Source organism: Ambystoma mexicanum, chromosome 6q, assembly GCF_040938575.1.
Source record: "Ambystoma mexicanum isolate Mex_15411 chromosome 6q, UKY_AmexF1_1, whole genome shotgun sequence".
Classification (NCBI taxonomy): domain Eukaryota; kingdom Metazoa; phylum Chordata; class Amphibia; order Caudata; family Ambystomatidae; genus Ambystoma; species Ambystoma mexicanum.
The window spans coordinates 1,146,887,709-1,146,900,734 of record NC_090937.1 but is presented as its reverse complement, the minus strand read 5'-3'; the positions used below and the strand labels follow the sequence as shown (position 1 = coordinate 1,146,900,734).

The following is a 13,026-nucleotide window of genomic DNA, read 5'->3' as shown; positions in this document are numbered from 1 at the left end:
TTTTGTGAAAATCTTGTCCACACTGAACCTTTTCTATAGGCATAAAAAAGACAATAAGAAGCAAGCAAACACCCTGTGCAGCCAAAGGTGCAGGGTAAATGAATAACAACACGTATTCATATCAGCAAAAGCGTTAAGCTCATGAACATTTAAAAGCCACACGAAGCATTCATAAGCCTAAGACTCTGGTAAGCAGCAGAACCGGACATTCCTGAGAACTGAAACTGTTATGCTGAAGGACCCAGAATAAAGACTTTGTTCGCGATCATATGGTTAATCCCAGCAGAAGCCTCACGTGGGATGTGCTAACATACTTCCAACTGGTGGTACTGTCATACCCGTCACTCGTAGGGAGAGAAACAAGTGTCACTGAATACATTCAAGACCCAGAAAATGAGAAGGTAATCAGGCTGCTATTGACTGTCATCGCAGAGGTCTTCACTGAGTTGCCTGAGCACAGTGACTCAAAGACCAATGCTCCCGCCTCAAGCAGTCATTGACGAAGTGACCTACACGTTATTCTTTCGAATCATTGAGGAGTGCCCAGAACTTGTAGAGAGGACCACAGATACACTGACGTTCATCAGAGATCCCCGAAACAATCATTTTCTAAACCAGATATGGAGTAAACTAAATAATGTGGTAGCAGACCACGCTGCAGGAAGGTGCAAGACCTGTTCAAAACAACAGAAAGACTTGTGATCAGGACCCAACAAAACAAAGCAAATGTCCCTGTCCCCTGCAGATACACAGCTCGCCCACAACGTCCTAGTTAGACTCGTTGCAGACTATCCTGAAATGGTGGGAAGACCTGCTGACGTTGACGTTGCAACGTTTCTCAGAGACCCAGTCAATTTCCTACACATGAAAACCCTTCTCCATGGCATCATGCTCCAAGTGGAGCTGTCCAACTTCCAGCGAGAATTCCTAAGGAGATTCCTGCGAAACTATCCGGCGAGGGACAGATCGAGGAGGTAAAAGCAGATCGCACCGCATGGAAGACCTGTGACCTAAGAGCCAAAGAGACAGAGCAAATGTCATTAACACCCGAAGACAGTCGATACGCATTTCGTGTTTTCTTTCATCTCATTGAAAACTTTCCAGAACTAGTGGGCAGACCCCACAACATTGATGTGCCCACTTTTCTTAATGATCCAGCAAAGAATGCCCAACTGAATTGCATCACAATTAAGAAGCAATTATGGACATCCGCTGCTGAGGCGAGCCTTAGAAAGGAGAGATCCAAGATAAAACTCTTTAAGAATCCCCAGCCGGGGGCAGAGCAAGGAAACAAAGACACAGTTCTTCAATGCTCCCAACGTAGAACGAATCAAAAAGGGATAACTACATCTTAAACTTCTTTTCCTTTTTTCTTATTTTTCCCTATTTTGTGCATCATCATCCTGCAATGGAGTAAATGGGGGGGAGAGAGACTGTTCAGCAACTTGATCTCGAAGAACCAAGCGAAAGGAGCAGCGACATGAACTTCACTGCCGTGTTTACCTTTTTCAACCTTTTTCTTATTTTTTCCTGCCTTCTGATATGTTCACTGTTATTTTTATTTTTGTTTTTATTTTTTTCAATGGTTTATCTATGCGTGATGTGCAGCGAAGCCATCTTTTCATGGTGGCGCAGTGACCAGATCCCTGCATGTCCTCAGGGCCGAAGTGAATTGGAAGAGTGCCCTGGGACTACGTTTATCACGGAAATACAAAACTAATGTAATGTGCTGAAAACGATAGTTTAACCTTTTCCATAATCTAGCAGAGGAACGATATTACATTAAGCAGAGACTATCATCATCATCGCTCGTAAGAGAGGGGGGACATTGAACTGCACTTGTCACTTTAGTGTGTACTGAACGTTTGAGCGACGAGATTAGAACAAGAAGAAAAAAATAGACTATTGACTATGGACATATTTGAAATGGGGGCCCAAAACAGTAATTTAGTCGTGCCGCCAGCAGAAGGGCGCCCACGGTTTCCTGGAAGGAGATGCTGCAAATTGTCCTTTAAAGCCGTAATATGCATATGCATAGTGATTATTGTAGTGTTTTTGTCTCTAACTATCAGAACTGCATTCCTTATCGGTGCACGGAGCATCCCAATGTCTGTGCTTTCACCAGGTAATGAACATTTGGGGCCCACAAAAGCACCCAGACCTTATATTGTCATCCCTGTTCCAAGAAAAACGGATGATAAAACAAACGATTTACAGTTGAATGTAATTAGGAGTAATACGTACACACAAAGTAATTAATGGTGAGAAAGGCTGGAGACAGGGTCAGCACGGAATGAATGATAACATAGCACTGTCCAGGGCACGCACCCATACACTGAGTGCACACGAACAAGGGCAAGTGTCAATGGCTACAAAACCGCAGGCCAAACTAACTGAAAGGGAGAAATCACTGGTGGAACAAGCAGCTCCAGAAAGCAGGGAGCAAAGTGAGACACCAATCCGAAGTGAGATAGCACAATCACTCAATGAAACGGAGGAAGCCGCAAAAGAAATCACTGAGAAAACGCATGCGATAGTCAAGTATGTGTTCCCGCTCATACGTAGAGAAAAGAAACTACATGAGGAGTTGAGCAAGAAAACCACATAATCTGTAATAATGAGCACGTCTGCTCCAACGCCAGAGATAAGCAACAGGCCTACAATGCCATAACACGTTGGGAAGATAACGAGCCAATGGTGGTGGGAAGAGTTCTACAACAGAGTGTACGAGGGAAAGAAAAGAAATGCAAGGCCTTCCTCTACGATGACAGTGCAGGAAGTGAGACCTGCCCCACCAAGGATAACGCCCGAGAGACTGCCTGAACGAAAGAGCAGTACAGACGCATTCAGAGACATAGTGATAGCCAACTACAGAAAAATGCTAAGGATCAAGAGAAATCCATATGAAACTGATGACGAGTTAACCGATTACTTGGACAGCACGGCCCATCTTGGAAACAACATATGGTACCAGCACATGAAGGAAGTTGGACGAAGGCAATCAGAAGGGGAATGTTTCGTCTGTGCACACTTGCCATACAGCATGGGAAAGTCCAAGATCTTTGTGGCTGTAGAAGTAGATGTCCCCACAGCACACTGTATGTCACACGTAGCTATGTGCAACACCAGAGGACAATTCATGGGAAGAGATGCCTCATTGATATGGGCCAATGAAAAGGACTACCCTGATGAAGACGGGTTTGTCCAGGACATCAAAACAAGAAATAGGGCGCACACCAAGAATCATGTGATTAGATATGAAATTCCTGACATCAAAGGGTCAGGAATAAGGTGGGAAATAAACTCCAGACTGAACGTCCAAGGGAAAACGGCAGAAGAAGCTCAAATATGGAAGAACCGAGGACAAATTCAGATCTGGGGATCAGTAGTCTTCCCAAATAGATGGGAAGAAGGAGTAGTGATCTGCCGAGCTTGGATGGTCCTCGGGGCCTGCCAAGAAGCAATAGAAAATTCACAAAGACTATGCAAACCATTGTGGCAAAAATTGGTAAAACTGTTAACATGGGTCGAAGACAGGGGAGGGCCTCTGCAAATAGTACCGCTGGAAAACCCGAAACTGTGCTTTAGAAGTAATGGCACGAGGAAAATGGGGGAGAATCAAAACTGTGGACGAATATATGAGGCCCCAGGAATGACACAAGGAACCACAGTCCTAATGGATCACTATTGGGCATGTGGGTCCAAGGCATACATAAGACTACCGAGGAACTGGGGAGGCATATGCACACTGGTGAATGTCCACGTTCCTGCACTAGTGATCCCAAAAAGTGAACTGAAGTTGGACAGCTTTCCGAAAGCAGATGCTCACCTGAGGAAAAGGAGGTCTGTGGAACTAAAGTCCAGAATGAAGAGAGAAAACTACTTTTCGGCCAAATCAGAAGAGGCATTTCCTGCTATTCCATACGAACACTGGCTGTTTAGCCTCACCTCAACAGTATTCACCACAATGCTCTAATGCTCTTGCCACACATCCAAATTGGGGTGAATGCTAAATGGTTGCAGATAACCAGATGGGAGTTGCTGCAGACCATCAATACTACCATAAAAGAGTTCAACGCAATCAAGGAAGAACTGAGAGCAGTCAGACTGATGACCCTCCAGAACAGATATGTGATTGACATGATCACCGCAATGGATGGAGGTGTTTGCGCAAAAATTGGAGAATCATGTTGCACATTTATACCATCACACGACGAAGAAAATGGAACCCTCACAGAGGCCATAAGCATGTTAATGACCCTGAAAAACCAGATGACTGAGGAAACAGATAAAGTAGATGATGACAGCTGGTTTGGGAACCTATTCTCATGGGTCCCGCAATGGATGGCCGATATATTCAAGTTTCTGGGAGCTTTGCTAGCAATGGTGCTGCTAGGAGTCTGTGTTATCAAGATAATCATCACACGATGCCAGAAAACTGAGAAGGCCATTGGGATGACAATTATGGTCAATGTCGAACCAGGCTGGAAGCCCAGAGACCTGACAGATGAGGAGATAAAGGATTTTGTGAAGGCCAGTGAATTTGCACCAGAGGGAACAAAATTCACTTATCCCAAGAAACGAAGAAGGTATGAAGGCAAATGGATTTACTGCAGTCCAAATGGACAATGCCAGTTGATGACCTGGAACAAAGATGAGCATGTGAAAACAGCAGGAAGCTTGAAAGGGGTGATAAAAATATGGACACCAAAATTGCATACTTTCACGCCTTCTTGTGTAAACCCAGGAGACGATGAGCAAGAAGCTGAGGAATCAAAGAAACTGAATATAAAGGAGGAAGTAGGAGTGGTCGATGAACCGACCAGAAGGGGGAGTGTAGAGGAGGTCCCAGATATGACCCGCACCCCTGTCCCCCATTGCGAATTGCCAGTAAGGTACTCGCCGTGGTACGTGACATATGAGGAGCAAATGAACCAACAGAGAGCCGCACTGGGACTCTGCCCCTTGTATGTAAGGAGATCAATACCGATTGAAGCAGCGATAACGAGACAACCCTGGGCAGCACGGTACCCAAACAGACAACCGTACCTGCCATTGGTACGAAACGACAAGTATTTATAGACTGTCCATGAGGAAACCCCGAAGGCCTTAATGGAAGGCCAATGGAAATAGACTAAGGGCCTAGGCAGCCCCGAGAACAACCAGAATTGGCTACTGAAAGCTAGCATGCCCGTACCAGTGACTGCTAGAATAAATGTAATGGACAGAGAGGAGAGATAAAGTTAAAACGTAAGGAAACGTTGCCATGAGACAAGATGGAAGCAACCGCCTTATTGAATGTGTGTAAATAAGCTTGAAACGCAAGATGCTCAGAAATCGATTCTGATTGCAATGCTTAGTAGAAGTTAGAGCGGCAAGCGCCAACCATACATCTAACTCAATACAGCACAATGTACACGTGCGACTCCATTTTGTATAAGCAGAAGTACTCCCAGGCGGCCAAGGCCTGACTGGCCAGGTTTCCTATCCAGGCCCAAGCCGAGGAAAGGAGCGGAATCGAAACCTAACAAAGGATGGCTCAGGACTGGGGAAATCGAGGTCAACCAGAGTCGGGGAGGTGAGCGTGAGCTCACGAGGCTCCAACTTCAGAGCATGCCAGCCCGCTCGCGAAGGTCAAGATAAGAGAGGCCCATGCAGGTGGCTAAGCGCATACAGAATTAAATACACAAAAAGGTGGAAACTGAAGCAGATTCATGGTGAACCAACACGTGACCAGACAGGCGCGAAGATGTACCACCGCCTGATGCCATCCAGAACCCGAGGATGCCATAACTTTTCCTGATAAGAGACTACAGATCCGAGGCCATACCCAGCCAACTAATTGACACATAGCCCTAAACCACTGATTGATGGAAGGGAGGCAGGGTGAATCTTGGGACACTAGGCACCTGGGTGTCTATTCTGCATGCTGCTAATTAAAATGGAGATGTATGTTCAGGGGTGTAACTTGTCCAATCACAAGGGACCATGTAATGTAGGTTCCTATAGCCAGTGTAACCAATGAGACGTTGTACTTGTAGTGACGTCAATCACGTGTGTTGTAGAGGGATGGGCGTAGACGCCCACCCGATAAGAGTTATCCAATCCACTTGTATTATTTCCATATACAGTTATAGCACCTATACTTAAATTACCTTTCCCAACCAATTGTATTGCATGATGATTTTTTGTAGAATTAGACGTCAATGATGACGGATTTTGCCCATAAAAGAGGCTCTTGGACTAATGTTCGAGGAAGCCGGGGTGAGGCAGGTGTTCGTGATGCTGCTGATTTCCATAAACTGATGTATGTATCATTAAACGGACTTCCCTTTGCCAAATCCTGCACTCTGTCCTCGCATGGTGCAGCTATCTTGTATTACAAGTTTTCGAGGGTGAGTGCTGACCAATGGGCCCGTCAGTAATTACCTCTCCTCGTCAACATAGGTTATATCTCAAACGGTGTTATCTTTACCTGCTAAGCACAGGTGTCATTACTGAAGGCTGAAACGTAAGAAATTAACCCTACGCTCATTTGAACCGGGAAGTCCTGTGGGTCATGTTGCAGGAAGGACTGTGGCTGCTTTCTATGACACAGAGCTGCACACTTTGCATTTTTGTCCCCAAAAAACTTTGGCTGTGCCGTTTGCTCAGGTATTCTGTCTTTCTTTGTGTCTCTCACTTCTCTGCACTTGGGCTGTTATAAAAGTGAACAATAGCTCTTTAATATTTAATGGATGGTATCAGCCTTCAGGTTTTAGTTTAAAGGTAACCATAGCACGCCCGTATGCATTATTCATTGCAGCGCCGTAGGGCAGGCTCTCCTGGGCCGATTTCCCTTCAGACATACATTCCATATGGGGACTGCTGTTACCAGAAAAAGTGCTGATGCCTTTTTCAATGTAGTCAACTGGCAGCTAAGGTGGCAATTAAAACCAGGACAATGTAAAGTGCTAAGTTTTTACCCATGGAGGCGGCAGTGCTTAATAGTGCGATGAAGCCGGAGGCGGAAAGGCACCCGCGGAGGGTACGGTTCAGGGTCGCCTCGTCCCACAGTGGGAGAGTCCTGAGGGAAGTGTACGCCGATGGGGAGCCCGGAGACTCTGTGGACTCGGAGTGTACCAGCAGCACAGAGACGGACCAGAACAGCGCCCAGAGTGAGTCCGACGGACACCACAATGGACACCTGGGGTCGGAATGGGGCGACAGCGAAAACGAGCCCGATGACTTGCTTATCTTGGCAAGAGCGACCAAGGACAGGGGCTACGGCACGCGAAGGGTCAACATTCTCAGCAAAAATGGAACAGTGCGAGGAGTCAAACACAAAGTCAGCGCCGGCCAGGCGCTCTTTGGCAATATGGAAACGGTGTTTCAGGTAAGAGCCGTTCGTATTCAGAAGGTCTGGATCGCCAATCACATATCGGATGCTTTTTAATAAAGGATTTCTAAAGAACAGTTGGGGTCTGGTCGCCAAGAGACCAAGTTAACCAGGTTTATATAGAATAACATTTTTTAACAGTACACGACGAGTATTTTTGTTTAAAATTTGAAATTGATTCCGCACCTATTATAAGTCCATGACTTCGCATGATCCTGACCGCACGGGATCTAGCTGTTCGCTGCCAGAATAGCCATGTGATTAGAGCGGCGATTTGGATCAAAGTTATTTACCATGTTGACTTTTTAAAATGTGGGTCTGTGTCCGGAAACATGGGGCGGTATATCACAATCGCCGTGTTTTTACTGCGCACCCACACAAATGATCCACAAGCACCCAAATACCCTTCTTCTTACATATCCTTCTGGGAGTACTGTGACCCGCGAAGGTTGCCTCCCACCACACCTCTACTAGAAAAGCAGCTTCAGTTTCATTGTCCAGTATTGGCCGTGTCCCCCGCCTCCACCCACCCCCCCCTTTCAGCAACCCATCTGCCACATAAGGCATCCCAGCTGCCTAATTAATCATGAGTGCAAATTGATCTGCATTTCAGCCGAGAACGCAATCGAATTAGATGCAGACCTGGCTCAGTGGTCCGTCGCCCATGTAAAGGTCTCAGGCGCTTTGGCAGACGCCTGTGCATTTACCACGCTTTTCACTTCAGAGAAGCATGGGGCGTTTGGCAAGACCTACTCTCAACTCCAAGCATTAATATAGAAAATGAGAATATGGCTTTATCCGCGAACATACACACGTATCATTGGTCCTAATGTCTACTATGCAATGTATTTCAATCTTTATATAGAAAGTATGGTTTCGAATTAGTTTGCATTATTTACGGGGAAATGACACAGATCAGGCACGGCAGATAAAGGGAACATGGAATGAAAATATTCCAATCCCTGCTCCTAGTTAAATACCCCTTCGGGAACTACCCCAAATCATGTTCAATAGTAAATATATTTCACCTCCAAAACGACATATAAACACAGAGGGAGATCGAATGTGGCTGGTGCAGCGAGCTTTGGGAGACGATTCCCCTCTAGAAAGTAAAGTGATATAGGTTATATGTTCAGACTTTCCTTTGCTGAACGATGTCGGGGCTCCAACTTAACTGGTAGCCCCACCAATGCTCACTACTTTACCAATCACTCTACCTGAAGATCCCCCTTCCATCAGAATCTATTATCATACACTAGGAAAGGTTCACAAGAATCATAAACAGTAAAGACACAAGCTACATCACTGATGTTTCAGTTTAATGAACCCACAGTGTGTTAACTAAATGTACAGTGTATTTGTTTGCATTACCATATTGTCACTCAATCGGATTATCAAATCCTCCTATGTAAACCCATTTGGCATGCAAAATCCTGTAAATGCATGCACTGTTTGATGATAGGCTGGCATACCAATGGTACACTCAGTAAATGAAATCCGATTCTCCCTTGATAGTGAAAATCAATAAATCAAGTGGCTGAAGGCGCAAACATGGTTAAGGCTTGAAAAAATATATATTACACTAGTAGCACATTTACAGCTGCAATGAACTTCATCATTCTGCTTCGAAATAAAACTGTCAGACCAATTTTTGTTGTTACTGATTGATAGACCTAGCTACAAGAGATCCTAGGACGATGTGTTTTGTGCGGGCAGGGGAAGGCAATGGGCCGGAATGTCCATGGGGGTTTGCATTGCTATGGGCAGTCAATGAAATATAAACAATCTGTGTGTCCCTCCTCACATTTCATCTCCTTCCACTGCAATAGTTTCCGCTAATAGATGTCTCTTAATCACCACCTAATAGCCAAAACTAAAAAGGGTGTCTTTACAATGCAGTGTATTCCTCTTGCAATCATTCACAGTGTGGCATGTTCCCGAAACAGAATCAATCTCGACATAGTTGGTCACTGCTAAAATGGGAGGATATGTAAGCAATGTGATCTAGAAGCAGAGTTTTTAAATTTGCAACTTGTAAATCATTCTAATACCAATTAACCAACATGATAACATTGGTTTGTGCTCATGTGAACCAGTGTACTTGACAGCCAGCAAATATGGAACACTCAGAGGTCAGGGCCTCCTGGAGAAAACCTCTCCATATGTAGAGGCTGTTGTCAGGCCACTAATAGGCAGATATATTGCCTATATCAGCTAGGTCATAAGAAGTATATAGGCATTTGTTGAGAGTGGTTTTAAAGATATCTAAAAGAGGGAAGTTTTTGATATTCAGCATGATGGAGTTTGAAGAAAATGGAAGAGGGATAATGGGGCAATCATATGGGTTTCAATTTTAAGTCAACTGAGGATTCAATCAAATGGTTCTCGTTGTAGAAGAAAACAACAATCTGACGTAAGATGAAGGCTTCATTATTTGTTCGGAAAATCAAGAAATGTCACCCCACCATCATTTTTAGTTAGTTTAAGCTTATTCATATCAATTCTTGGGCTCATGATGTTCCATAGGAATTTGGTGATTCAACTATCAGTAGGGAAGAGGCAACCAACACTGGAATAATAGAGCTCAAATATAAAACAATAGGATGACTTAGAGGCTTTTAAATGGTGTCAAGACAGCCCTACCAGGTTAAAAATGAAGGAGACCACCTGGTAGTTAAGTATTAAACTTTATTAAGAATTTGTTGGGATGACTGTAGGGCTAAAATGAACAACATAAGGGATAGAGGACACCCTTGTCGGGTTCCCCTTGAACTAGGAAAAGATTGTGAAAGAGTATAATTACAAAGAATATGTATAGAGTGTGTGAAATAAAGGATCTTTGCAAATCTAAGAAAGGTAGGGCTGAATTCATGCCAAATCAATGAGTCAAGCATAAATGTCAACGATAAACAGTCAAATGCTTTTTCAGAATTTAGAGTAAAATGGTTCATAGTTTCAATTATTTTTTGGATGTAGGATAGGACATTATACAGTTTAGGAAAAAGACATTCTAAGAAACTTTTAAAGAAATCAGTTGAAAATCCATCTGGACCAGGGGATTTCTCAGATGTATGGTCAATCATGACATGATAATGGGATCATCTACAGGGGCCAGGTCAACATGTTGAATGGGGATTTTAGTATGTTTTGCTAAATGCTGTTTATTCCAGATACTTTTATTGTAGGATCGGAGGAGTAAAGTTCTGAACAGAAATCAAAGAAGGCTTTACTAATCTCTTTCTTGTTTGTAATTCTTCTACCAGCAAAGTCTGCAATAGATGTAATGGTAGAATTATCTTTTTTTATGTTTTAAATGAGTGGCTAGTACTTTTTCTAGCCTTTTTTAAAGACACCATAACATTTAGCTTGGGTTCTGAGCAAAGAGCTGCAAGCCTTTTCCTTACACATATTATTAAATTCAATATATTTAGCCATTAGATCTTTTAATGTATCATCAGGTGGGTGATTATAATATGTTGTTTCACGTGATTTGTAGAGTGAAATACATCATCTGATGCCTTTTCATTGAATTCTTTCTTAAAAACAAGATATTGCATTATACAACCCCTAAGAATAGCTTTAAAAGTGTCCAAATTATTGTGGAAGGAAATGTATTCTGGGCAATGTTTATGAAAGAATTGTACTATAAAGTCATTTATTTTTTAAAAGTGGTATTGCTCCAAAAAAATGAGTTAAATCTCCATCTAGATTGTTTACCGTGTTGGGGTTCCCATTCAAGGGAAATAAGGATTGGAGCATGATCCAAAATAGTTTAGGAGCCTATCTCAGAATTCTGAATAGCAGAGACTGATGAGGTATTAACAAAATATATTCTATTCTAGAGAAAGATTTATGTGGTGGAGAGAAGAATGTCCATTCTTTGTAGTCAGGGTGCGAAACTCACCATGAGTCAAATATATTTAAATCAACTTTGAGGTTCAAAAAACTCTTGTGGGATTTGGATTTAACAAACTCGGCATCAGATTTATGATCCATTATACAATCACAGACCTGATTGCAATCACCACAAATGATTAAGCAATTTGGATTTTTCTCAATTAATCTTTGTGTTAGATAATTCTAAAAGCAAGCGTTAGGAGTTAGGGTTAGGGCCCGGGAAGACAGCTCAGGGGCAACGTGGTGTTTTGGAAGCCAAACATTGCATAGCAACACAGGTTTGAATCCCGGTCTTACACTTAGAAACTGGTCTCCGGTATTAAGCATGTTATAAAAGAACAATTATAATTGTAATGCAACTGTTAGGAGCAGTGGGGTCATAGGTGCTTATAATAGTAACCAATACATCATAAGTAATACTCAAATGACCATTCTACTCAGTAATTAATTGAACATTGATTTTTTTCTTCTTAGAATTGTGAATCCTCCTTATAAAAGAACAATTATAATTGTAATGTAATTATTAGGAGCAGTGGGGCCGTAGGTGCTTACAATAGTAACAAATACATCATCAGTAATAGTCCAATGACCAATCTACTTAGCAATTTATTGACCATTGAGTTTTTCTTCTAAAAATTATGACTCCTCCTTTTTTCTGTAAAGTATTAGAGAAAAAGATATGTCCCGCCCATAGTTTTAAAGTTGATTATTTTCACTTTTAGAGTCTAGCTGTGTTTCATGGATGCAGACAATGTCTATCTTACATTTAGACAATTGTGATAACATCTTCTGATGTTTGACTAGATTATTGAGGCTTTTGACAATCCATGTTACAACTTTAATACTCATGAGATGTGAGGGAAAACAATATTAATCTGAGGAATAAAAATCAAATAAACAGATAATGGGAAATCTACAATAGTTGCACGATAAATTACAAATTATGTTCTGTATATAAAACTTCAATAATACATCGCAAGTATGGGCAAGTTCAAAAACATATAAGGGAGAAACACTGGGATGAAGAACCATAATATATAAGAAGGTGACAAAGATTATGGTTTTTAGAAGAATGAGATCAAATAATATATAGAATGTGAAAATATAGGAAAGTGAGTAGGAAAATAGGGATGAGAAAGAGTGAGATAAAAAAGCAAGATGTATTAAAAGAAATAGATAAAGAAAGGTTATCATTTATTGTGGCCACCAGGAGGCGAAGAACATCAAACCCTGACACACAGAGTATCAAGCCAGAATGGGAATAAGAGAATTATAGATAAGACTAATAAGGGAGAAAAACATGAGTATCTCATCATGTAAGATAAGAGAAGGTATCATTAACATAGAAACAGAGGGATCGAGATTTCTGAAAGGAATACTGGGAAATGTATACTACTCCAGTAGAGAAGCTGGAGTTGAATCTCCTATTTTAATAGGGAATCTCGATTGGTCTCTTATTCTATCATGGGAATCTGATGAACTGGTATAAACCATAGACTCAGTTCAGTTCCGAGATGTCCTGAAACTTCCTAGTTTATTTTTGTGGTGTTTAAATGTAGTATGCACAGAATGTGAATCATCATGGCTGATTTTTGAAGATGAAGTGGGATAGTGTGCTGAAGATGTTTCCATGGAAGTAGACTCAAGGGATTGTATAAGAGTGTAAATGTCATCAGGCTCCAAATTATTTTAGTAGGGCCATCTGGAAAATGTATAATCAATCTGGCTGATTCAATCACACCACGCCTTAT

General features: G+C 42.2%; 1 protein-coding gene across 1 annotated transcript in view; it reads left to right on the top strand.

Annotated features, from left to right (window-relative positions):
* Positions 1-6,931: 6,931 nt before the first annotated feature.
* Positions 6,932-13,026, top strand: part of GRXCR1 (glutaredoxin and cysteine rich domain containing 1) — a 521,709-nt gene continuing 515,614 nt past the window's right edge. Inside the window, exon 1 of the mRNA XM_069630333.1 lies at positions 6,932-7,375. Coding sequence (XP_069486434.1) covers positions 6,968-7,375 — 408 coding nt within the window. The 5' untranslated portion in view covers positions 6,932-6,967. The remainder of the gene's footprint in view (positions 7,376-13,026) is intronic.